Raw genomic sequence first — 23,937 nt, 5'->3', positions numbered from 1 at the left:
AATAAATAAAAAGTAACAAGTTATAAAATTATGCTCTCTATAAAATGTCTACTCTGCTGAGCAGAAACACAGGGCTAGGAATTTTAAAACCCCAATTAAATTGGAATTAATTATTGTGGTAGCACTGAGATCGGGGTATTTCTTAGACCCAAGAATTTTTCTTGTGATATTAGGCAATATTCAGAGATACCAAGGTAGGTGGGCAATATTTAGAGATCAAGGTAGATGAAAATATGATATCTATGGAGGAAAAATACTGTATGCTATTAGCCTTAGTAAACAAGCATGGAAAGGGGAAAAAAATGAGATATAACTGAATTCCTTCCAGGCACAGAGTAATGCAAATACCATCTCTGTAACTGCTTCTCTGACCATTCCACAGACAAAGTAACAAAAGTATCAAAAGATTACAAGATAAGGTCTTACAGCTAGGTAATAGTAGGGCCTCTACTGTTTATACCGTATCATACACTGCTTCCCTGTATTTATTCTTAAAATTCCCACTAGGATTTAGTCCATACAAATTGTATTTTGTGTTATAATAATAAATAACTAATTACAAATAAGGAAAACTCAAGGGTAAATGATAAATAGAAAGACTACTGAATGGGGGAATAAAGACCTCCCTTAAAAAGACAAAGCAGGAAAAAATGTACCTTATTTTGGTAACCATGTTGCTATAGCAACAACATAATGATACACAAAAGGGTTTTCAAAGTTATACTGGCATCAAAGATATACATGTGTACATAGGTCTATCAATGTTGTTGAATAAATATCAATTTCCACAACCTTGCCAGATCTAGTAACAAGGAAACCCATGTAAACATTATTTATATCAATAGTAAAAACACCTGTCAACTTCCATTTACTGTTTGCATGTGTCCACAGAGAGAAGGAATAAAAGAAAACAGTATGCTTTTTACCTAAGAACTTTGGTCTGGAATGTAATCTAGTCCTGGTGTGAGAGAAAAATGAAAAGATAACAGATAAAAGGATTAGCTGGTGTTAGACTACATGGTGTGAATAAAACTTGCTTATGTTTCTAAAAGTTTAAGTAGTGCATAACACAAATACCAATATAATAAGTGCATATTTATATATCTAGACTAAGAAAAACGTGATATGAACTTCTAGTTTTAATTTATGTGTTAACAACCCTGTGTCCATTGGAGACAAAGAAGAACATTATATAATGATCAAAGGATCAACCCACCAGGAAGGCATAACAATCCTAAATATGGTCACACCAAACAACAGAGCTACAAAATTTGTGAAGCAAAAATTATAGAAATAGATAAATGCATAATTAGACCTGGGGACCTCTAATACTCTACTCTTAGCAACTGGTAAGTCATTAGAGAGGAAATCAGTAAGGACATATTTCAACTCAACAGCATTATCAGTCAACTAATATAATTGATACCTATGGGCTACTTCACCCAACAACAGCAGAATATACATTCTTTTCAGGCTCACATGGAACAGTCACCAAGAGAGACCACATTCTGGGCCATAAAACACATCTTAACACATTTTCAAAAATTAAAATTATATAATATCTGTGCCTAGAGCACAAAAAATTAAACTAGAAATTAAACAGAAAGCTGAGAAATTCCAAAATACTTAGAGATTAAACAACACACTTTTGAAAAATGAAAGTGTCAAAGAAATAGTAAGAGAAATTTTTAAAATTTTGAACTAAATGAAAATGAATTGAAATTTTCAACTTTTTAAAGCCTGTGGGATATAGCAAAAGCAGTCGTCGTCGTCGTCGGCAGCCGTCCGTCTCGAGAGACGATGGCGTAGCTTCTTGAGAGTCTATCTGCACCGCCGAGAATGGCTGTGCAGTCCGACTCGGGAGTGACAATCCCTGCCACACTTGTTACAAGTGAAGGCAGATGGCCGTTGTTGTTGCTGTTGATGCTGCTTCCGCCTCGATCTTTTCTGGACCGCCTCCTCGTTGCGCGCAGCCTCTGCACGTGATGTACCTTGCCTGACCGCGAGCCTCCAGGCTAGGCGGTCGTCTGCTTGAACTTCCCATGTGTTGAGATTGATGGAGCATTGTGTCATGTCCTTTTTGCAGATGTCTTTGAACCGCAGTTTTGGGCGCCCTGTCATCCTCTGGCCTTCTGCTAGCTCGCCGTAGAGGAGGTCTTTGGGGATACGGCCTGCATCCATTCTTTTGACATGGCCGAGCCACCTGAGGCGTCTCTCGCTAAGAACTGCATGCAAACTGCTCATATTGGCTCGCTTCAGCACCTCGGTGTTGGGGACCTTATCCTGCCAGGCGACATGCAGGACGCGTCGCAGGCACCTCATGTGGAAGCAGTTGAGTTTCCTTTCGTGCCTTGCGTAGGTGGTCCACGTCTCGCTGCCATAGAGGAGAGTGCTGAGTACGCAGGCTTGGTACATCAGGACCATGTGCCCCGGACTTACTGCAGACCTTCCGTGGATCAAGGGTGCCAGGAAAACCGCTGTCATCGATAGGGAACTGGCACGACTAAACATCGACATTGCGGCTCTACAGGAGACCCGGTTGGCCGACAACGGAACTATCAGAGAAACCAACTACACCTTCTACTGGCAAGGGAAGTCTCCGGACCAACCAAGACAGCACGGTGTTGGGTTCGCTGTGAAGAACACGCTTGTTAACTCCATAGAGCCACCCACAGGAGGCACAGAGAGATTACTTACCCTCCGATTGTCAACAACTTTCGGCCCAGTCAGCATTCTTAGCGCGTACGCCCCAACCCTCTGCGCCACCATTGAAGAGAAAGAACAGTTCTACCATGCACTGGACGAAGCGTTATCCAAGATCCCCAGAAGTAACGCTCTCTATCTCCTTGGAGACTTCAACGCAAGAGTAGGAGCCGACCACATGGCCTGGCCCACCTGCCTTGGAAACTTTGGGAGAGGAAAGATCAATGAGAATGGTCAGCGACTGCTTGAGCTTTCGTGTCACCACGGCCTGTGTGTGACAAACACATTCTTCAAGTGCAAAGAGATCCACCAGGTGTCATGGAGGCACCCCTGCTCCCGCCATTGGCACCAGCTTGACCTCGTCATCACCAGAAGAACGGATATTGGCAGCACCCTCCTCACCCGCAGCTACCACAGTGCAGACTGCGACACGGACCATGCCCTCGTGGTAAGCAAGGTGCGCATAATGCCGAAGAGGTTGCACCACTCCAAGATGAAGGGTCGCCCACGCATCAACACCAGCAAAAGCAGTGCTTAGAGGGAAATGTATAGCATTGCGTATTAGACAAGAGAAAAGATATAAAATCAATAATCTAAACTTCAACCTTAGGAAACTAGAAAATCAAGAGCAAATTATAAGTAAGCAAAGGAAAAGAAATAGTAATAATTAGAGGAGAAATCAATGAACTTGAAACAGGAAATCAATAGATGACAGTTTGGTGGTTTCTTAAAAAACTATACATACAATACAATCCAGTAATCACATTCTTTAGTATTTACCCAAAGGAGTTGAAAATACATATCTACACAAATAGTTGCGTGTGGATATTTATAGCAGCTTTATTCATAATTGCCAAAACTCGGAAGCAGCTAAGATGTCATTTAGCAGGAGAATGAATAAACTGTGGTACATCCAGACAATGGAATATTATTCAATGCTAAAAAGAAATGAGCCATCAAGCTATGAAAAGACATGGAGGAAATGCAAATGTACAGGGTGGGGCAAAAGTGGGTTTATAGCTGTGCGTATGTGAAACACAGCGTTTATTCTTGTATTATTATTTATTACAATATTTTCCATACAAACAACTGCAAATCTACTTTTGCCCCACACTGTATGTTGTTTTTTCAACTTGCCTAAATCTAACACTAGGTTAGTGTTAGACAGAGTAAGTTTCTGTAGTTTGTAACCAAAAACACGATATAGAACCCTGACCAGATTTTGGCAAAGGATATTAAAAATCAATACAGAAAAAAATAAAAAGATAAGTAGCCATGAGAAAATAAGAGTAACACATATAAAGTATAATGTTCATACTATATTAAAAACTCATAAAAATAAACAAAAATTAATAACCCAATAGGAATTTGAAACCATATATGAACAGGTAATCAACAGAGGAAGAAATGTAAATGTTTACTAAACATTAGAAAAATGTTCAATCTCATTAGCAATAATCACAAATAATAATGAAGTAACATTTTTTCACTCAAGAAAAAAATGAAAATTTGAAAAAAATAAGAGGACTCCAATATTAACAAGATATAAGAAAATAACCACTTTATAAACTATTGCCCCCCAAAACATTAACACTATTCTCTCAAAGGACAATTTGGTATAACACCCATCAAAATTTTAAATTGGCATTTACTCTCTTTAGCAATTTCACTTCTAGGAATTTATCCTATGAAAACAAGTATACACAAATAGAAATTAAAAAACTACATATAATAATAATTATTGAAAATAATCTAAATGTTGAAAAGAAAAATGGTTAAGTAATTTTGGCATATCCTTAGTAAGGAAAATGTTGCAGCAGTTAAGAAGAAGGTAGATTTATATGCATTAACATGGAACAATTTCCAAAATATATCATTAAGTGGCAAATGTCATGAAATGATAAATTTAATATATTGGTAATGTTTTAAAAAATGAGTCTATTAAAAGATAAACATTTTTAAAACTAGCTGACTTATATGTAATACATTACATATATTAAAGAAATATATTCATAATAAACGTAAAAACCCAATGAGGAATATACACCAAACCATTATAAGTGATTTTATGTCCAATAAGAAGAAAGCAACCTACGGGATAAAAAAGAACTTTTTTGTCTTTTCTTCTATATACTTCTTTCATTTCATGTGTTTATGAACTTACATAATATAATATTTTATTAAAGGAAGTAAAGTGCAAATAACATCACACACAAAATATATCTGACAAACACCCTCCAAATTTAAAATTTTAAACTGAATACTTCAAATATCTTATTTTCCACTCAAATAGTATGAAATACTTTATTATTTAGATTTGAAATTTAGAAAACTATAACAAAATTTTCTTGTAAAGAACTAAGAAATATGGGGCTCAATTGACATTTAAATGTAATTATTAAAATTTGTAATAAAATTTAATAGTACTTAATCCTAAGAGATTTAAGAATATTTCTATTTTTGTCAATACATGATGATATTCACTGCATTCATTAATTCAAGATTTACTCACATCAACTGTTGATATTTTAAATGGAGAAATACTCATTCATAGAAAAAAGGTAAAGCCATAAAACTTCAGCAAGAAAACCTTCTGTAGAAGTGTCTGTATAAACTCATTGAAATGTCTTTAGGAAGGCTAAATTATTGGTTAGATTTGCTAGCATTATGATCCCATTATTTAATTTTATTCCAATTTCAGTGACTTAGAATCATGTGACAATTGAAATGTTTAGGCATCCTTTTCAAAACATGAAAACCTTATCTTATAAATCTAAATATTCAGGGCCACTTAAAACAAATGTTAGGTAACAAAAACTACCAAAATTCACCTGATTTTTGACAGACAAATCTTCCTAATGATAAAATTAAGATATCTGGGGAAAAATAAAACTTAACCTATCTCAACTTATAGTTACTGAATTAATTGGTTTCTAATTATTCAGAGAGTAAATATATGTTTCAAAAAATGCTCAACCTATCATTAATAATTATAGTTAGTAATTATTAACAAGCTCAAATGTATTAAAGTATAATTATACCTGATACAGAGAAATTCTAGAAAAACATTGAAAGTCTACTTATTTTCTGTACTTTTCTTTCAAAGTAAAGTAATAACAGAAAAGAATAACACACTCCAACCTTTCCATTTTGGAGTCATTGTCAATTTTGTACTGTTCAAAATCTTGGCTAAGACAATGTAGCTTTTCTTGAAGTCTCTTTTCACGTTCTGCACTTCCTTGATAAAATTTCATCTCTTTTTCCATCGCTTTCACTTTTTCTTCCATAGCTTTAAACTCATGGAGAATCAGATAGCTGACTCCACAGTACTTACAAACTTTTTCTTCAGGGGCCATCTAGAAAATAGAATATACATTTACTGAGATGATATTTTTTAAATTCTGAAGAATGAAGTTCAGCTGAAGATGTCATTGCAACTATGTTGGTAAAGTGAAGTAAATGTATACTGTACTATGTCATGAAGTAATAATTATGACATTGCTTACATCTGGATAAGATTTTTTAAATTGGCATGATATTGACTCTGACACAAAATCTTGCAATTAGAAAAGGATATTTCAAAGTAATTATTTCTACATGGTATCTCTAAGAAAGACTTACTCTTGAAATATTTTCCATAAAATTAAACTAAAAACGATGAAAACATCTTTACAATTTTTGTTTTAAGATGAGTTTTCCATGAAGTGGGAAGAAAGCACTGGCCTTTCACTGCCAACTGCACTGTGATCCTGCAGATGCTTCCTGGCTTTTCCAGATCTTATTTTCCTCATTTATAAAATTAGGACATTGAGCCAAATGAACTCTAGTTCCTATTCAGTTTTAACATTTTATGATTTTTACAGAATTTAACATTCTATGATAAACCACAAATAGCAGAAACCTTTTGAACCTAATCTCTTCTTCCTAAATTAGTTCTTTTCCCCTCAGGTAGTTATGGTTATACTCAGAAATAGATAAGGAAAAGGAGACTATTGAAGTTAAAACCAGGTGGTAGGTGGGAAAGTCAGGACTAAACCCAAGCCTATTTAAAACCAATACACATTCACATATCGCTGGAAAATGAAAAACAGTATTTTGGCGAAGTCAAGAGAGAGGTAATTATTTTTTTCTGTGTCAAGTACATCAATATTCCTCAAGTAGCCTCTACTTGTCTTACTACTCACAAAGGAAAAAAGGCAGCTTCATTAAATACTTGCTCCAGGGCACTAAAATGAAAACAACACTTGGATTATTAGAGAAGTACTTACTCTTACTGTAACCTCCCTTCAGACTGTAGAAATGGCTCCTGTAACTAGGAGTGAGATTACCACATCTGCCTATCGATGCTATTACACAACAGTGGTTAAAATAAACTAGTAATAAATTTTTATACAGTAAAATTTTGCACATCTAAATTTCAATAATAAAAATTGCAAATGTTAGAATGGCTATTATCAACAAGACAAGTAATAACAAGTGTTGGAGAGGTTGTGCAATAAGAGGAACCCTCATTCGCTGCTCATAGGAATGTAAAGTGGTACAGCCCCTATGGAAAACAGTATGGAGACTTCTCAAAAAATAAAGAATATCGTCACCACGACTCAGCAACCCCTCTGCTGGGTATCTACCTGAAAAATTTGAAAACACTTCATTTGAAACAATTTTGTTAGATTGTATTGTGACAGCTGTCATATCAGCACGCATTAAAAAAACAAAACAAAAAATCTTACCAAAACTGGTGAATTTTTGTGTAGTCATTTTAATATTGAAGATGGATGAAAATATGCAACATCTTCAGCATATTATGCTTTATTATTTCAAGAAAGGTATAAATGCAACTGAAACACAAGAAAAGATTTGTGCAGTGTATGGAGAAGGTACTGTGACTGATAGTGTCAAAAGTGGTTTGTGAAGTTTTGTACTGGATGATGCTCCATGGTCAGGTAGACCAGGTGAAGTTGATAGCAATCAAATCGAGGCATTGAGAACAATCAACATTATACCACGTGGGAGACAGCAGACATACTCACAATGTCCAAATCAATAAAGTTATTGGTGAAAATAAAAAATGTATCTTTTATTTTACGGAAAAAACTAAACAGACTTGTTGGCCAACCCCATATATACAATAGAATACTACTCAGCTAACAGAGCCAGAGACATGGAAACATGGACAGACTAACAGAGGTCAGAGGGGTAGGGGAAGTGGGATAATGGTGGAAAGAAGGGAAAGGGACTAGTCAAATCACATGTATGAATGAGCTATCGACATGGATAACAGTGTGGGGATTGACTGTGGAATCAGGGTATAGGCTGGGCAGGGTAGGGCAAAGAGGAAAAAATTGAGACAACTGTAATAGAATAACAATTAAAAAAGAAAAGGTGAAACACTGCCATTTGCAACAACATAGATCTTGAGAATATCATGCTAAGTGAAATAAGTCAGAAAAAGTTAAAAATCATATGATTTCACTCTATGTGGGATATAAAACTCAAAGCAACAAATGGACAACAAGAAAAACAAACAAAAACTCATAGACACAGACAATAGTATGGTGGTTACCAGAGGGAAGGGAGCTGGGGGAACAATAAAGGTTAAGAGGGGGTCAAATATATGGTGATGAAGATGATTTGATTTTCAATGGTGGGCCAACAATACAATATACAAATGATATGTCATAGAATTGTACACTTGAAACCTATATAATCTTATTAACAAATGTCACCCCAATAAATTTAATTTTAAAAAATCTCAAATGCAAAACCAAAATATAATACTATGGGAAACCAATTAATGACTACATCAATCACCTAACTGCCACTGATACCAAAAATACAGACTTATAAAACAACAGATTTGAAAGAAATTTTAAAGATAACCTGACTCAAGCTCTGGATAGGTTCATTGAGTCTATTCCAATCTAGATAAATTGTTATCCAGGCTCTATTTCAAAACCTCAAATGATGGAAAACTACTTTGTAAAGCAACCTGTGGCATCTTCTGATGGTTTTGTCACGAAACTTTTTCCCACACTGACCCCAAATCTGCCTGCCTGGAACATCCACTGGCCCTAGACCTCCTAGTAACCATATCATCTCTTCTCCAAGTCAACAGTTCCAGCTCCTTCTGCTGCTTCCCATAGACATGGTTTTTACTTTCTTCCTCATTCTAGATAATTTTCTCTGAACTTGTTTCTGGATTCCACACCTGTTTCAAAGTATGGTGCCCAGAATTGAGTACTTTAGTGTGTCCAGTCTCACTAAAACAGAATAAGAGAGTACTCAAACTTACTTCATTCTAATATTTCATTAGTATTTAATATCATTAGTAATATTTTCTGATGCAAACTTAAATTATAATTATCTCATAGTTTTAGAAATTATATGTTGCTATTATATACTATAACTTTTTTTATATTAAACTCCCTATTTAAAAATATTGCAGTGCAAAACCCTGTCTCATTACACTGAATATACCAATTCATTCCTTTCCATCTTTTTATTTGCATTCCTTGATTTAATCTTTATTGTATTTTTTCCCATCACTATTTAGTCCCTTTATACTCCCCTCCCTCCAGCAATCCCCACACTGTTTCCATGTCCATGAGTCCTTTTTCCTTTTTGCTCAATCCCTCTACCTCCTCACCTCCCCCTCCCTTAGCTGTCAGCCTGCTCTCCATTTATGAATCTGTCCCCATTTTCCTTGTTAGTTTAGTTTGTTCATTAGATTCCAAATCCGAATGAAATCATATGGTATTTGTCTTTCTCTGACTGGCTTATGTCACTTAGCATAATGTTCTCCAGGTCCATTCATACTGTTGCAAAGGGTAAAATTTTCTTTTTTTATGGCTGAGAGTAATCCACTGTGTAAATGCCCCATAGTTGTTTTATCCACTCATCTACTGGTGGACACTTGGGCTGATTCCATATCTTGGTGATTGTAAATAATGCTGCAATGAACATAAGGGTGTTTATGTTCTTTAAATTAGTGTTTTGGGTTCCTTCAGATAAATTCCCAAAAGTGGGATCACTGGGTCAAAAGGCAGATCCATCCTCAATTTTTGAGGTATCTCCATTTTGCTGTCCACAGTGGCTGTACCAGTCTGCATTCCCACCAACAGTGCAAAAGGGTTCCCTTTTTTCTACATCCTCGCCAGCACTTGTTTGTTGATTTATTGATGATAGCCATTCTGACAGGTGTGAGATGATATCTCATTGTGGTTCTAATTTGCACTTCTCTGATGACTAGTGATGTGTAGCATTTTTTTGTCCTGTTTGGAGAGGTGTCTATTCAGGTTCCTTGTCCATTTTTTAATCAGGTTGTTTTTGGGTTTTGTTTTGGTTTTTGATGTTGAGTTTTTAAGTTCTTTATAAATTTTGGATATTAACCCCTAATCAGATGCATCAGCGAATAAGTTCTCCCATTCTACAGGGTGTCTTTTTATTTTGTTGATGATTTCCTTTGCTGTACAACTTTTAGTTTAATGTGATCCCATTTGTTTATTTTGTCTTTTGTTTCCCTTGCCTGGGGAGACATATCCAATAAAATATTTCTATGAGCAATGCCCAAGATTTTGCTGTTTTCTTCTACAATTTTTATGATTTCAAGTATAACATTGAAGTCTGATCTATTTTGAATTTATTCTTATGTATGGTGTAAGAAGGTGGTCTAGTTTCATTTTTCTGCATGTATCTGTCCAATTTTCCCAACACCACTTATTGAATAAACTATCTTAATCCCATTGCATATGCTTGCTTTCTCTATCAAATATTAATTGACTATAAAGGTGTGGGTTTATTTCTGTGCTCTCTATTGTTCCATTGATCTATGTGTCTGATTTTATGCCAGTACCATGCTGTTTTGATTACTATGGCCTTATAGTATAGTTTCATATTAGGTAGCATGATTTCTCCAACTTTGTTCTTCTTTCTCTGGGTTGCTCTTGCTATGGGGGACCTTTGGTGGTTCCATATAAATTTTTGAAATATTAGTTCTAGTTCTGTGAAATACATCATTGGAATCTTGATAAGAATTGCATGGAATCTATAGATTGCTTTGGGTCATATGGACATTTTAGTGATGTTAACGCTTCCTATCCACAAACACGATATATGTTTCCACTTATTTGTATCTTTTTCTATTTCTTTCTTCAGTGTCTTATAATTTTCTGAGTACAGGGACTTTACATCCTTGGTTAGGTTTAGTCTTAGGTATTTTATTCTTTTTGTAGCAATTGTGAATTGGATTGTTTTCTTAATTTCCATTTCTGTTAGTTTGTTATTGGCATATAAAAGTGCAACTGATTTCTGGATATTAATTTTGTATCCTACTTCTTTGCTGAATTTGTTTACCAGTCTTGGTAGTTTCTTGGTAGAATCTTTGAAGTTTTCTATTTACAGTATCATGTCATCTGCAAATAATGACAGTTTTACTTCTTCTTTTCCAATTTGGATGCCTTTTATTTCTTCTTCTTGTCTGATTGCTGTGGCTAGGACTAAAAATATGAAATGCTTCACAAATTTATGTGTCATTCTTTTGCAGGGGCCATGCTAATCTTCTCTGTATTATTCCAATTTTAGTATATGTGCTGCCAAAATAAGCACCTTTCCACATTTTTAAGACATCTACCTTTCATAGTCCTGGCTCTTCAATGTGGTAAGGTGTCTAAAACCCCCTCCACCCATCCACCCTACACATGGCTAACTGGTGGAAAGGGACTGGACATCATATCCAAAAGAATCAAGCCCTCCTTAATCTGGGAATGAGCCAACTAGACATGTAAGTGTTTAAGGCCAAGTCATTTAGGAAGCCTTTAGGGCTAACTACCCAATTATCTTTGTAACCAACCTATATATGTACATATTGTCTTCAGGAATATTATGATAAAATTTGTCAAATGCCTTCATAAAGTCCATATATTATATGCACACTACAGTTCCTAGATCTAGTAACTCTAGAATTCATGGGTAAAAAATGTTGAATATGACAAAGTTGAGGATGAAACTCGACAGCACATCACATCTCCTTGGTTGACTATGACCCATTACTCAGCACATTTCAGGTACAATTCTTCAACTCATTATTAAACTACCCAATTATTTTTTAACTTTAAATAATTTATATTATTTTCAGGAATATTATGACAAAATTTGTCAAATGCCTTTATAAGTCCATATATTCAATGCCTACTATAGTTCCTGGATCTAGTGACTCTACACAAAATGGAAAAGTAAGATCTCCCTGCTGGTTCTCTTAATCAACATAAAATTGGCCCAATTTTATTGGTTCTCTTAATATATCCTCACAAATCACCCTTAACAATATATTTTGAAATCTTGCCTGGAATTGAAATTGAGTTTACAGATTATGTTTATCGTCATTTTATACGTGGAATGACATTTGTGTCCTGCAATCCCATTCAAAGGTACTGTCAGTCCCCCAGAATATAATTCATCCACATCAAGAGACCTAAACTAATTCAGAGCAGATGGGTATTTTCTTACAATCCCTTTGCCCATCATTAGTTTTGGTTCCTTCTCATCAATTTGAAAATTACATTGCCTGCTCCAAGGTACTTTCATCCTTAACCTTTTGCCTATTAATCACAGTTCTTGCCCTGCTCCTGGCCAAGCACACTATCCTTGGTCTAAAGAAAATTCTTCTGAATGAGGCTTCTTTGCAGCCTGATGTACAAAACAGAAATAGTATAAACTTCACAGTCATGGAAGCTACTAGAATTCCACCCTAGTAGTTATGGCAGGGAGGGAGCTAAAATAAGTGAAGTAAAACATTTTATAGAACAGGTCTTCTGGAAGTTCAGCAAAAAAAAAAAAAAAAAAGCCAAAGCATGATACCATTATGATCTAGGAAACAAGACAATCAAATGACAATCAAATTATAAAATAATAAGTCCATATAAGTAGTCTCTAGACTTCAGTTAGTACAACCTGAATCACTGGGTAATTTATGTTAAATAAGTATATTGAAAAAATGTTTTCAATGCTATTAAATTGTAAATAATTTTCTGTAAGTAAAACTGCACAGAAAATAAATGTAATAACACTTCCAAATTCTTAGTATCTATACAGGCTAATTACTTAGGACATTTCTATGAAACTTGAGAAGATATGAAATACTATAATTATGTTCCCAAATGAAGAAAAAGTGATCTGGTTTTTTGTGAAATATAATTTGTGCTTCATCCTTATAACTTGGTGTTATATCCTCTCCTTGTTTTGTAAGTAAAATAATGACATGCTGTCATTCTTGACAAAATGGCTATTATTAGCAGGATGTCTTTGCTTTCTGGAAGATGTACTTCGGAGGAGGCACTAACAAATGCAGTATATTGCAGGCAGAACCATTTAAAAGTAAATTATAAAATAAACTTATCAACTGCAGTGTGTGTACTTCTTAAATTACAGTTATTTAATATAAAAATGATGCAATTTTTTTAAAAAGCTTAAATTAGGCTTTGAATTCTTTTCAAAGTTCCTGTCTGTGCTTCAACTAGAAAGAGCACTCAGTAACCCCCTGCTGCCCAATTGAGGCATTTTCTCCTATAAAAATTGTTCCTCTTTTCTTGCCCCACCTGTCCCATGCTTATTATGCTTAGTTAAGGAGAAAAGAAACAGAAAAGCTATTCCACAAAGGTAAGGGTCACAGCAGTATAAACTGTTAACCCGTCCAAGAGGATCTGCATTAAAAAGATGCCTTTATTCAAAAACAGTAAGTGTCTAGCTAGGTAATTTCACTGAGATTGGGAGAAGGGAGAAACCATTCTGAGACAGAACAATGAAAATTTTGAGCCACACAGACCACCTGACCATTTCATGAGGCCATCAGGACCCTTCTGCATCAATAAGTCAACTTGCTGTACCACCAGTTTAAAAACCAATTTGATAAAGAAGCATCTACAGAAAAACCCACACCTTCATTATACTTAATGGTGAAAGAATGATAAGATAAGAAACAAGGGAAGGATATTCATTCTCTCTGCTCTTATGCAACATAATGCTGGACATTCTAGCCAGAGTAATAAGGCATGAAGAATAAATAAAGGGCATACATATCAGGAAGGAAAAAACAAAACTTCCTATTTGAGGTGACATGACTGTCTACATAGAAAATCTCAAGGAATCCACAATATAACTCCTAGAACTAATAAGTTCAGCAATGTTGATGCTTCAAGATAAATATACAAAAACCAACTATATTTCTATATACTGCCAGTAAACACATGGAGAATGAAATTAAAATTATATTACCAATTATAATTGCTCAAAAAATGAAATATTTAGGTGTAAATCCAACAAAACCTGTATAGGACTAGTATACAGCAAATTATAAAACATGGAGGTAAGAAGTCAAAAATCTAAATAAATGGAGAGACATACTGTATTTATGGTTGGAAACTCAAAATATTAAAGATATCAATTCTCCCCAAATTTATATATAGATTTAATGTAAGTCTTATCAAAATTCAAGCCAGATGTTTTTTATATACAGAAAGGATTGTTCACAAATTTATATGGAAAGGCAAAGAAATTACAAGAGCTAAAACAATATTGAGAAAGGAGAATGAAGTGGGAGAAATCATCTTACTTGATTTCAAGACATACTGTAATGCTACAGTAAACAAGACTGTGTGGTATTGTCAGAGGACAGACACACAGATTAGCGCAATAGACTAGAGAACCCAGAAATAAATTTACATAAATATGCCAAACTGATTTTTGGGCAAAGGTGCAAAAGCAATTTAATGAAGAAATGAAAGCTTTTCAATAAATGGTGCTGGAACTACTGGATAGCCATAGGTTTTAAAAAAAAAATCACAACCTAAATCTCACACCCTATACAAAAATTAACTGAAAATAAATCATAACCTTAAGTGTAAAACATAAAAATATGATTTTAGAAGATAAAAAATCTAGGATAAAATCTTCAGGATCTAAACTAGGCAGAGTTTTTATACTTGATACCAAAAACATGAACCACAAATGGAAAAACTGATAACCTGAATTTCATCAAAATTTAAATTTTTTTCTCTACAAAAAACCCATGAAGAGAATGTAAGGATAAGCTACATGCCAGGAAATAATATTTGCAAACAACATATCTAATGAGGGACTAGTATCTAGATTATATAAAGAACTGTCAAACTCAACTGTAAAAAAAATATAATAATAAAGTCCAATTAGAAAATAGTCAAAAGACATGAAGAAACATTTCACCTAAGAGAATATACAGATGACAAATAAGCACATGAAAAGATACTCAACATCATTAGTCATTAGGAAAATGTAAATTAAAACCATAATTAGATATAATTGCACACCTATCAGAAAGAATAAAATAAAAACTAATGACAACATAAAATGCTGATTAAGAGGCAGAGGAACTGGATCATTCATACATTGCTGGTGATAATGTAAATGGTACAGCCTCTGGAAAAGTTTGGCAGTATCTTAAATAACTAAACATGCAACTACCATACAACCTAGCAATAGTACTCTTGGGCATTTACCCCAGGAAAATAAAAACATATGTTCTCATAAAAACTTATATGTGAATATTTATTGTAGCTTTAAAAGTGATAGCCAAAACACTGGAAAAAACCCAGATGTTCAACAGGTTAAACAAACCACAGTACATTCATACCATTTAATACTACTCAGCAAGAAAAAGAAATAAACTACTGATACATGCAACAACCTGAATAAAGCTCCAGAGAATTACAGAGTGAAAAAAACTAATCCCGAAAGGTTACATATTGCATGATTTCATTTCTATAACATTCTAAAAATGACAAAATTATTGGAGATCAGATCTGTGGTTTCCAGGGGTCATGAATTGGGGGTAGGGGAGTGGTGAGGAATATGAAGGGGGATGTTGAGGTGAATGTGGCCATAAAAAATCTACAGAACAAATCCTTGTTGTAACAGAACTGTTTTATAATATATCTTAACTGTATCAATGTTGATGTCCTGGCTGTGATATTGTGGTACAGTTTTGTCCAATGTTACCATTGGGAGTACTTGGGGTAAGAGTACCTGAGATCTCCTGTATCATTTCTTACAAATGCATATGAATATATAATGATCTCAAAATAAGTTTAATAAGAAAGATGGCAGTATAGGCAGACATGGCTCACCTCTTTGCACAACCACATCAAAATTACAAATAAGGACTTCCAGTCAAGATGGAGGCATAGACAGACAAGCTGCATCTCCCTCCACAACTAAGAAGAAATACAACTACCTCAAAACTAGAGACAACCAGAAGTTCCAGAAAATCGAGCTGCATGAAAGTCCAGCAAACAGATATAAAGAAGCAATACTCATCCAGACAGGTAGGAGGGACGGAGCAGGGGTGGAGAGGACGCAGTGTGGTGGCAGCAGAAGCAGCAGCGGCAGACCAATGGAAACCATGGTCTCACATTTTAAAAAGTCAGGAGGGGCACCTGGGGAGCGTTCCCAGCACCAGACCAGACCGCACAGCTCATGGTCTCAGCACTGGGAAAATAAGTCTCATTACTTCTGACTGTGCAAACCAGTGGGAGTTGGGGCAGAGGAAGAAACTGCCAGTCTCTTGGCAGAGTCCACTTGTTTAAAGGGCCCCCATGGTCCTAGAACGTCCGCAGACCCACCCACTCTGGGAATAATGGCCAGGACAACAACTAGAGAGGCACAAGTCCCATATGGAAGTGGGAGAAATGCCTGGAAAAGGGGTGAGTGCTGAGCAAGCGGCATTGTTCCCGCTCAGACCCCTCCTCCACATACAGCGCCACAACGTGGTGAAACTGTTTGCCCTGTATTGAAGAATACCTAAGGCTCTGCCCCTTGAACGTAACAGGTGTGACAGCTTTACCTAAGACACAGAGGCAAACAAACACAGGAGCCTGTCAAGATGAGGAGACAGAGAAGTATGGCCCAAAAGAGGGAATGGATCAAGGTTTCAGTGGGAGAACTAAGTAACGAGGAGATACCCAACCTCACAGGCATTGAGTTCAAAACACTGGTGACAAAGATGCTCACACACTTGACAGATATGTTTAGGTATGGCAAACACATAAGAGAAGAAGTGAAGGTTATGCTAAGTGAAATGAAGGAAAATCCACACAAAACCAATGGTGAAGGGAAAAAAACTGGGGTTCAAATCGTGATTTGGACCATAAAGAAGAAAAAAACAGTTCACCAATACAGAATGAGGAAACATACAAGTCCAGGAAGCACAGAGTCCCAAACAAGCTACACCCAAGGAGGACCACACCAAGACACATCATAATTAAAATGACAAAGGTTCAAGATGAAGAGAGAATCTTAAGATCAGCAAGAGAAAAGCAGAGAGTTACCTACAAAGAGTGCCAGTAAGACTATCAGCTGATTTCTCAAAAGAAACTTTGCAGAAAAGAAGGGACTGGCAAGAAGTACTCAATGTGATGAAAAGCAAGGACCCACAGTTAAGACTACTCTATCCAGCAAAGCTATCACTTAGAATGAAAGGGCAGATGAAGTACTTCCAAGACAAGGTAAAGCTAAAGGAGTTCATCATCACCAAGCCATTATTATTTGAAATGTCAAAGGAACTTAAGAAAAAGATCGAAATTATGAACATTAAAATGACAACACACTCACAACTATCAACAACTGAATCTAAAAAATAAAAACAAAATCCAACTAAGCAAACCAGAATAGGAATAGAATCACAGGTATGGGGATCATTTGGAGGGTTATCAGCTGGGAGAGGGTGTGGATTTTCCTTCATTTCACTTAGCATAGCCTTCACTTCTTTTATGCATTTGCTGTACTCAAGCATATCTGTCAAGCCTGTGAGCATCTTTATCACCAGTGTTTGGAATTCTGCGTCTGTTAGGTTGTCTATCTTCTCATCTGTCAGGTTGGCTATCTCCTTGTCGTTTACTTCTCCCACTGGAACCTTGATCTGTTCCCCGTTTTGGGCCATACTTCTCTGTCTCCTCATTCTGACAGGCTCCTGTGTTTGTTTGCCTCTGTGTCCCAGGTAGAGCTGTCGCTTTTGTTACATTGTAAGTGGTGGAGCCTTAGAAATTCATCTGTACATACAGAGTGACCTGTTTCACCACATTGTGGTGATGTATGTGGGAGAGGGGTCCAAGAGGGAACAATGCCACCTGCCCAGCACTCGCCCCTTTTCCAGGCACCTCTCCCACTTCCGCACTGGACTGGCGCCCCTCTAACTGCTGCCCTGGCTGTCGTTCCCAGAGTGGGTGGGTCTGCGGACGTTCTAGGACCGTGGGGGCCCTTTAAACAAGCGGACTCTGCTGAGACCGGCAGTTTCTGCCTTCACTCCAACCCCACTGGTCTGCACAATCAGAAGCAATGAGGCCTGATTTTCCCTGGTGCTGGGACCATGAGCTGTGAGGTCCGGTGAGGAGCTGGGAATGCTCCCCAGGTGTCCCTCCTGATTGTAAAATGTGTGACTGCGCTTTCCACTGACCTGCCACTGCCGCCGCTGTTGCTGCCACCACACTGCGTCCTCTCCACCCTGTCTCCGCCCCTCCTACCTATCTGGACGAGTATTTCTTCTTTCTATCTTTGTTTGCTGGACCTCCATGCAGTTTGATTTTCTGAAACTTCTGGTTGTTTGTAGTTTTGAGGTAGTTGTATTTCTTCTTAGTTGTGGAGGGAAAAGCTGTGTGTCTGTCTACGCCTCCATCTTGGCCAGAAGTCCAAAAGAGAGAATCTTAAAAACAGCAAGAGGAAAGCAGAGAGTTACCTACAAAGGAGTTCCCATAAGACTATCAGCAGACTTCTCAAACTTTGCAGGCAAGAAGGGACTGGCAAAAAGCATTCAAAGTGATGAAAAGCAAGGCTTACAACCAAGATTACTCTATCCAGCAAAACTATCATTTAGAATGGAAGGGCAAAGTGCTTCCCAGACAAGGTAAAGTTAAAGGAGTTCATCATCACCAAGCCCTTATTATATGAAATGTTAAAGGGACTTATTTTTTAAAAATCAAAACTATGAACAGTAAAATGACAATAAACTCACAACTATCAACGACTGAATCTAAAAACAAAAACATACTAAACAAACAACCAGAACACGGACAGAATCATAAATGTGGGGTCACTTGGTGGGTTACAGCTGAGAGAGAAGGGGGACTAAGAGGGAAATGGTGCAGGGATCAAGAAGCATAATTGGTAGGAACAAAATAGGGGGATGTTAAGAATAGTATAGGAAATGGAGAACCCAAAGAACTTACATGCATGAACAAGGGACATGAATTAAGGGGGAAACTGCTGGAGGGAAGGGGAGTACTTGGCAGAGGGGGGCAAAGAGGAAAAATTGGGACAACTGTAATCGCATAATTAATAAAATATACTTTTTAAAAAGTTTAATAAAAAAATACTAAAAATAAAAATAAATCCATCTGGGACTAAAATACTACAGATAAATCCATAAAAAAAATTTTATTGAGCAATTTCAAGAAATTTTGGCTTCAAACCCTGGCTGCTGTGGCTGAGTGGATTGAGCGTCAGCCTGCAAGCCAAGTATCGCTGGTTCAATTCCCACTCAGGGCACATAACTAGGTTGCACGTCAGGTCCCCAGTTGGGGGTGCGAGTGAAAGGCAACCACACAGTGATGTTTCTCTCCCTCTCTTTCTCCTTTCCCCTCTCTCTAAAAATAAAATAAATAAATAAATTTTTTAAGAAATTAAAAAAAAAGAAATGTTGGTTTCATATATAAATTATATACGACATACCTGTATTTATGGACATATGCTTCCAAAGTATATTTTCTCTAATACCTACTTTTCCACTGGGAAACCCTGCCTTAGTAAACTCTATGACCCTCTATGGCCAGCCAGCAAAAGTATTTTGGACTAAAATTTCACAAATGCAGTTTTTTTCAAAATTCACATAACATTTTTTTAAAAACTTTTTCCTAACGAACTATCTTAGATCGCAATATTAAATGACTAGTCTTTCCAAGTATTTGCACAGCTTACTACTTCTTCTGTCATTTAGGTTTTAAAACTGAAATTGCTTAAAAACACAACATACATACCCACACACACAAACATATATCATTACTTTTCCAGGATAATAATGTTAACATTTCTATGACTCTTTTCTCATTCTTTTTTCTCTACTTTAACGCAACACAAAATCTGACCCTAGCCACAATGGCCCAAAATGACCTGGAAAATTAAATTTATTTTTTCTGGCAATGACAATCTGTGCTTGGAAATATAAAACTGTTATTCTGAATAAATTTCAAAGTTTCAAAGTACTAAAATTACTATACTGAAACAGGACAAAATGAGCTGTTACTGCTAGAGAAAGGGATTGTTATCCCAGAAAGAACAGTGTGCTCTCCAATCCTTGCACCACCACCTCTGTTTTATAAAATAAACATCTCTGACCCCTTTATTTTACTTTGTGTCCTTTGGTAATAAATATCTTTCCTGAAGCTATTACAAGTGCTCATTTTGTCGCCATTTAAAAAGAGAAAGAGAGATCAGCTTTATTTCTGCAAAATAACTGATTTTTTCCACTACTTTATTGCAGTTGTTTTGATCTCTGTGTATGTCCCCAAGCAAAAACAACAAAAGAAAAGTTGTTCATTGCTTTTTTTTTCTAAAAAGAGGGAGTCCATATGTCTCTAAAATGGGTTGACATTCAAGAGGGGAAGAAATATAAAATGATTACTTTGCTGATCTATAAGTGTTTTAATTTTAAATTGTGGCAATAAAATCATTGTAATGTACTATCATTACAAGTGCATTCTGCTTTCAGAATGCTGGATGAAAATTCTAGCCAAGTTGCTGGTTATTGGAGGTGAGAGACAGGTATGAGTCAGCTTAATCTAGAGAGAGAACAGATATGGAAGTAAACTGTAGAGTCTAGCAGCAGACAATGGGGATGAGTGTGGTCTTGTTGTCAAGCCCATGGACTTGTTTTATGTTTTGTGCCATTTAAGGAGATGGAAGTCTGAGATGTATTTTATGTTCAGTCAGAAACTGTGATAAAAAGCAAAAATATCTAGGAATGGAAGTCAAAAGATTATCCTTTTCTTGCTTCCCTAAGGTTCCCTTAAAAGATGAGACCAGGGGGTAGCTGATTTAACAATCTTAGCCTTCTAGTCAGGGAATGGATTAATTCTCTAAGTATAGCTTATCATCGTCAGCATTCTTCCCCATTCTTTCCCTTTCATGGCCATCACCCCCACCACCTCTACTTTTTCTTGCAACTTTGCTACTACTACCTATTTTGCTATTAATAACACAGTGTAATATAGTCCTTTTCATGTTCTTTGTCAAGTACCTTTCATGTAAGTTATCAAACATCCTATTTCCATATCACACAGCAAAAGTGTGGAAAGAAATAAGGAGGAAGGGCTCTTCTCACATTCTTTTCCCTGATTTCCACACTAATCTTCCTTCCCTACACAGAGGGATTTAAAAAAAAGACGGAAGGAAGGAACAGCAGTGGCTTCTCTATAAAGAAGTCAGCATAAAAACTAAGAGAAAAAAAGTTAACAGAAGAAGAGGCACGGGGTGGGGATACTGATCCACACACCTCATATCCCTTTTCACCCAGTGAAGAAATGGAGACAATTTCCAAGCCACTGTGAAAAGGAATTACTTGTTTTCTTCATGTTAATAATGAAGTATTATTAAATAATTCTAATCCGAAGTATTCCTATTACATTACAAGCTATATGCAGGGTGAGGCAAAAGTAGGTTTAGAATTCTGAGTATGCAAAATACAGTTTATTTTTACATTATTTTTTAATTATTGTATTATTTTCCATTTGAACACTGTAAATCTACTTTTGCCCCACTGTGTATCTGTTTAACATGATTCTGTATAGAATGATGTTTGTAAGCTCACTAGACAGATATACTTCCAAATCACTAAGCAATTTAACAAGTATATTATGGACAATCTAGATGAATCAAACATAGGTAAGAAATATGGAAAACTAAATAACTGACTCATTTTTAGACTGTGCTTTAATAGGCTGTGGGGGGGCATGTACACATTTTAGTTGCTTTATAATCAAGTATGCAGAACAGTGTCTGGCACGTAAAGGGCTCTGGATAAATATTTGTTGTAGAAATGTATCTAATTTAAGTCTGAAAAAGTGCAAAGCTGCACATCATATTCTAAACATTCAGCAGGACAAGGGTTACAATCAGAATACTCGTCCTGGGCCTTAGGCAGCTGCTCTTCTCCTGGAGTAACCACTTCTTTGCATGGACAGCTGCTTGCCATTCCTGCCTTGAGAACATAACTGTAGATTTAGGAAATGTTTGGTTTTAGCATTTTTAAACAATTTGCTTATAAAGTACCTCAAACATGAGAAAAAACATTCTACAACTCTCATAAAAACCTTGTCAAAATAAATACATACTTTTTCATATAGTCAAAACATTTACATTGTTAAACATTCTCTAAGTTGGCCAGCTTTTTCTCACCAGTAAGCTTCTTTTCCCTTGGCCTAGCACGCCCTATTGCCCTTGAGTCTATAGAAATACTCTGCCTTTAATAAAGCTCCTCCCTTGACCATCCCAAAACTTGGGGATCCCTCTCCTTCCTTCTCCCTTCTCAGAAAAGATACGCTCTTATATGTCATTTACATCAGATACTGTCTTTTAGAGTTTTTGTTTTTTTTCATGTCATTATATATCCTTTCCGTGACAAATTATTGTAATCTGAAGTACAGGTACTGTTTGTTGCAGATGGTTTGGTTTTGTTTCTTTTGATCTCTACCACACAGGGTAGTAATGGAAGGAATTCAGCTGAGGGAGAGAAGAAGTACATTCCATGCCTACAAAGTTGAGAAAAACAGCATTTCACAGGTAAGCATAGCATAAATAGCTGAGCTTGGGTTTACTATCTCTTACACCAAACTTGAAAGGTGAAGCGAATTAAATGCAGTCTTTCCTAGTAATTGGACTTCCCTTCTAGTTCCTGCTAGACTGCCGTTTACATAAACCTGAAGAACATGCAGTAACAGTATCAAGTTAAATCAATGGCATGGTTAATGCTAACAGGAAGCCCAAAGCAAAATGAACAAAGGATAAAAGTGTATCTGAAAGCTGATTGCAATTTTTTAAATTAAAAAGTAACAGGCTGGTGGTTAAGAGTTGACTGTAGATTTACTGAAAAACCTGAATGATTAATGATAGCTAAGGTCTGAAGTTTTAATTCACAATTTGTTGATCAGTTTCAAAGAGATTTTTTTTTAATTATACTGTTAACAATGTGTTCATTGCCAAACTAAATATGGGAGAAATATGTTTGCCTGATGACAGATATGAACTAACACAGAGGAGATTAGCATGGAACTGTGAAGAATTGTTAACCAGATTAAATGAGTTGATATATATAAAAGGGTTTTAAAAAGTGCCTGGCACAAGAATTAAGGTGAAACTGAAATACTCTTGGGGAGAGAGGGGGACTTAAAAATGTAGCGTCATGAAAAGCTACAAACTAATTTTAATTTCTGTGATGGTTTACTACTAATTACTTGTTTTGTAACACTCATTTTTTTCAGTTTTTTAAAAACTTTTTTCCTGCAAATCTGCTAGAAAAATATCTAAATATACTATTAAGACATTCCTGGGGCCCTCTACTTCCAAGGGCTCCACAAACACCTGGTCAAATATTGTGCTGGAATTGTATTGTCTGTGTTCTTTCACAAGTCAAACACTCGGCACTGAACTGAATTCTACGATTTGGATTATTCGCTTCCCCACTCCATCAATTCATTATAGATGCAGTGACAAAAATAAGCACAAAAACTCTGAATTCACTCCCCCAGGTTTTAGATTTATCTACCTGTTAAAGGGTTACTAATTTTATACTGTAATAACATGATATAATATCATACCTTTTGGATTTCTTCAGGTAACGCATGCATGGGAATGTGACGATCCATAATTTCCCAAAATATACTGAAGGAACTCTGAAGCAAAATAATCTAAAATTATTGATGGCAATAGTCAGAACTGAAATAATGTGAAAAATGTTCAAATTAAAAGATATAAATTCTTGGGAGTATTTTTAGAAGAATGATGATAACTGTTTCAACAGATGTTTACTTCATCAACTCAGTGTTAAATGGTACAAGTGGGGTTTTCTCAGTTATTAAGCCAATAAAACAGTAAAGACCTATAGAGACTACTGATAATAGCTGCAAATATTTTCTTTCTTTAGAAATTAGAAGTCCAATTGTA

At 36.0% G+C, this 23,937-nt stretch overlaps 1 protein-coding gene and 1 non-coding gene across 2 annotated transcripts in view; both read right to left on the bottom strand.

Moving 5' to 3' along the window:
* The window catches only part of LEKR1 (leucine, glutamate and lysine rich 1), a 141,508-nt gene extending 117,842 nt beyond the window's left edge, over positions 1-23,666 (bottom strand). Inside the window, exons 1-2 of the mRNA XM_090273190.1 lie at positions 23,592-23,666; positions 5,837-6,059 (exon numbers count right to left, since the gene is read on the bottom strand). Coding sequence (XP_090129316.1) covers positions 5,837-6,059; positions 23,592-23,639 — 271 coding nt within the window. The 5' untranslated portion in view covers positions 23,640-23,666. The remainder of the gene's footprint in view (positions 1-5,836; positions 6,060-23,591) is intronic.
* On the bottom strand, positions 11,201-11,307 carry LOC150020770 (U6 spliceosomal RNA). The gene has a single exon (XR_016513384.1). It is a non-coding gene; the product is annotated as a U6 spliceosomal RNA (small nuclear RNA).
* Positions 23,667-23,937: the final 271 nt, after the last annotated feature.

Source organism: Furipterus horrens, unplaced genomic scaffold, assembly GCF_987537825.1.
Source record: "Furipterus horrens unplaced genomic scaffold, mFurHor1.1.pri manual_scaffold_1, whole genome shotgun sequence".
Lineage (NCBI taxonomy): Eukaryota > Metazoa > Chordata > Mammalia > Chiroptera > Furipteridae > Furipterus > Furipterus horrens.
Note: the sequence above shows the minus strand (reverse complement) of the source record. Positions and strands in the feature narration are given on the sequence as shown.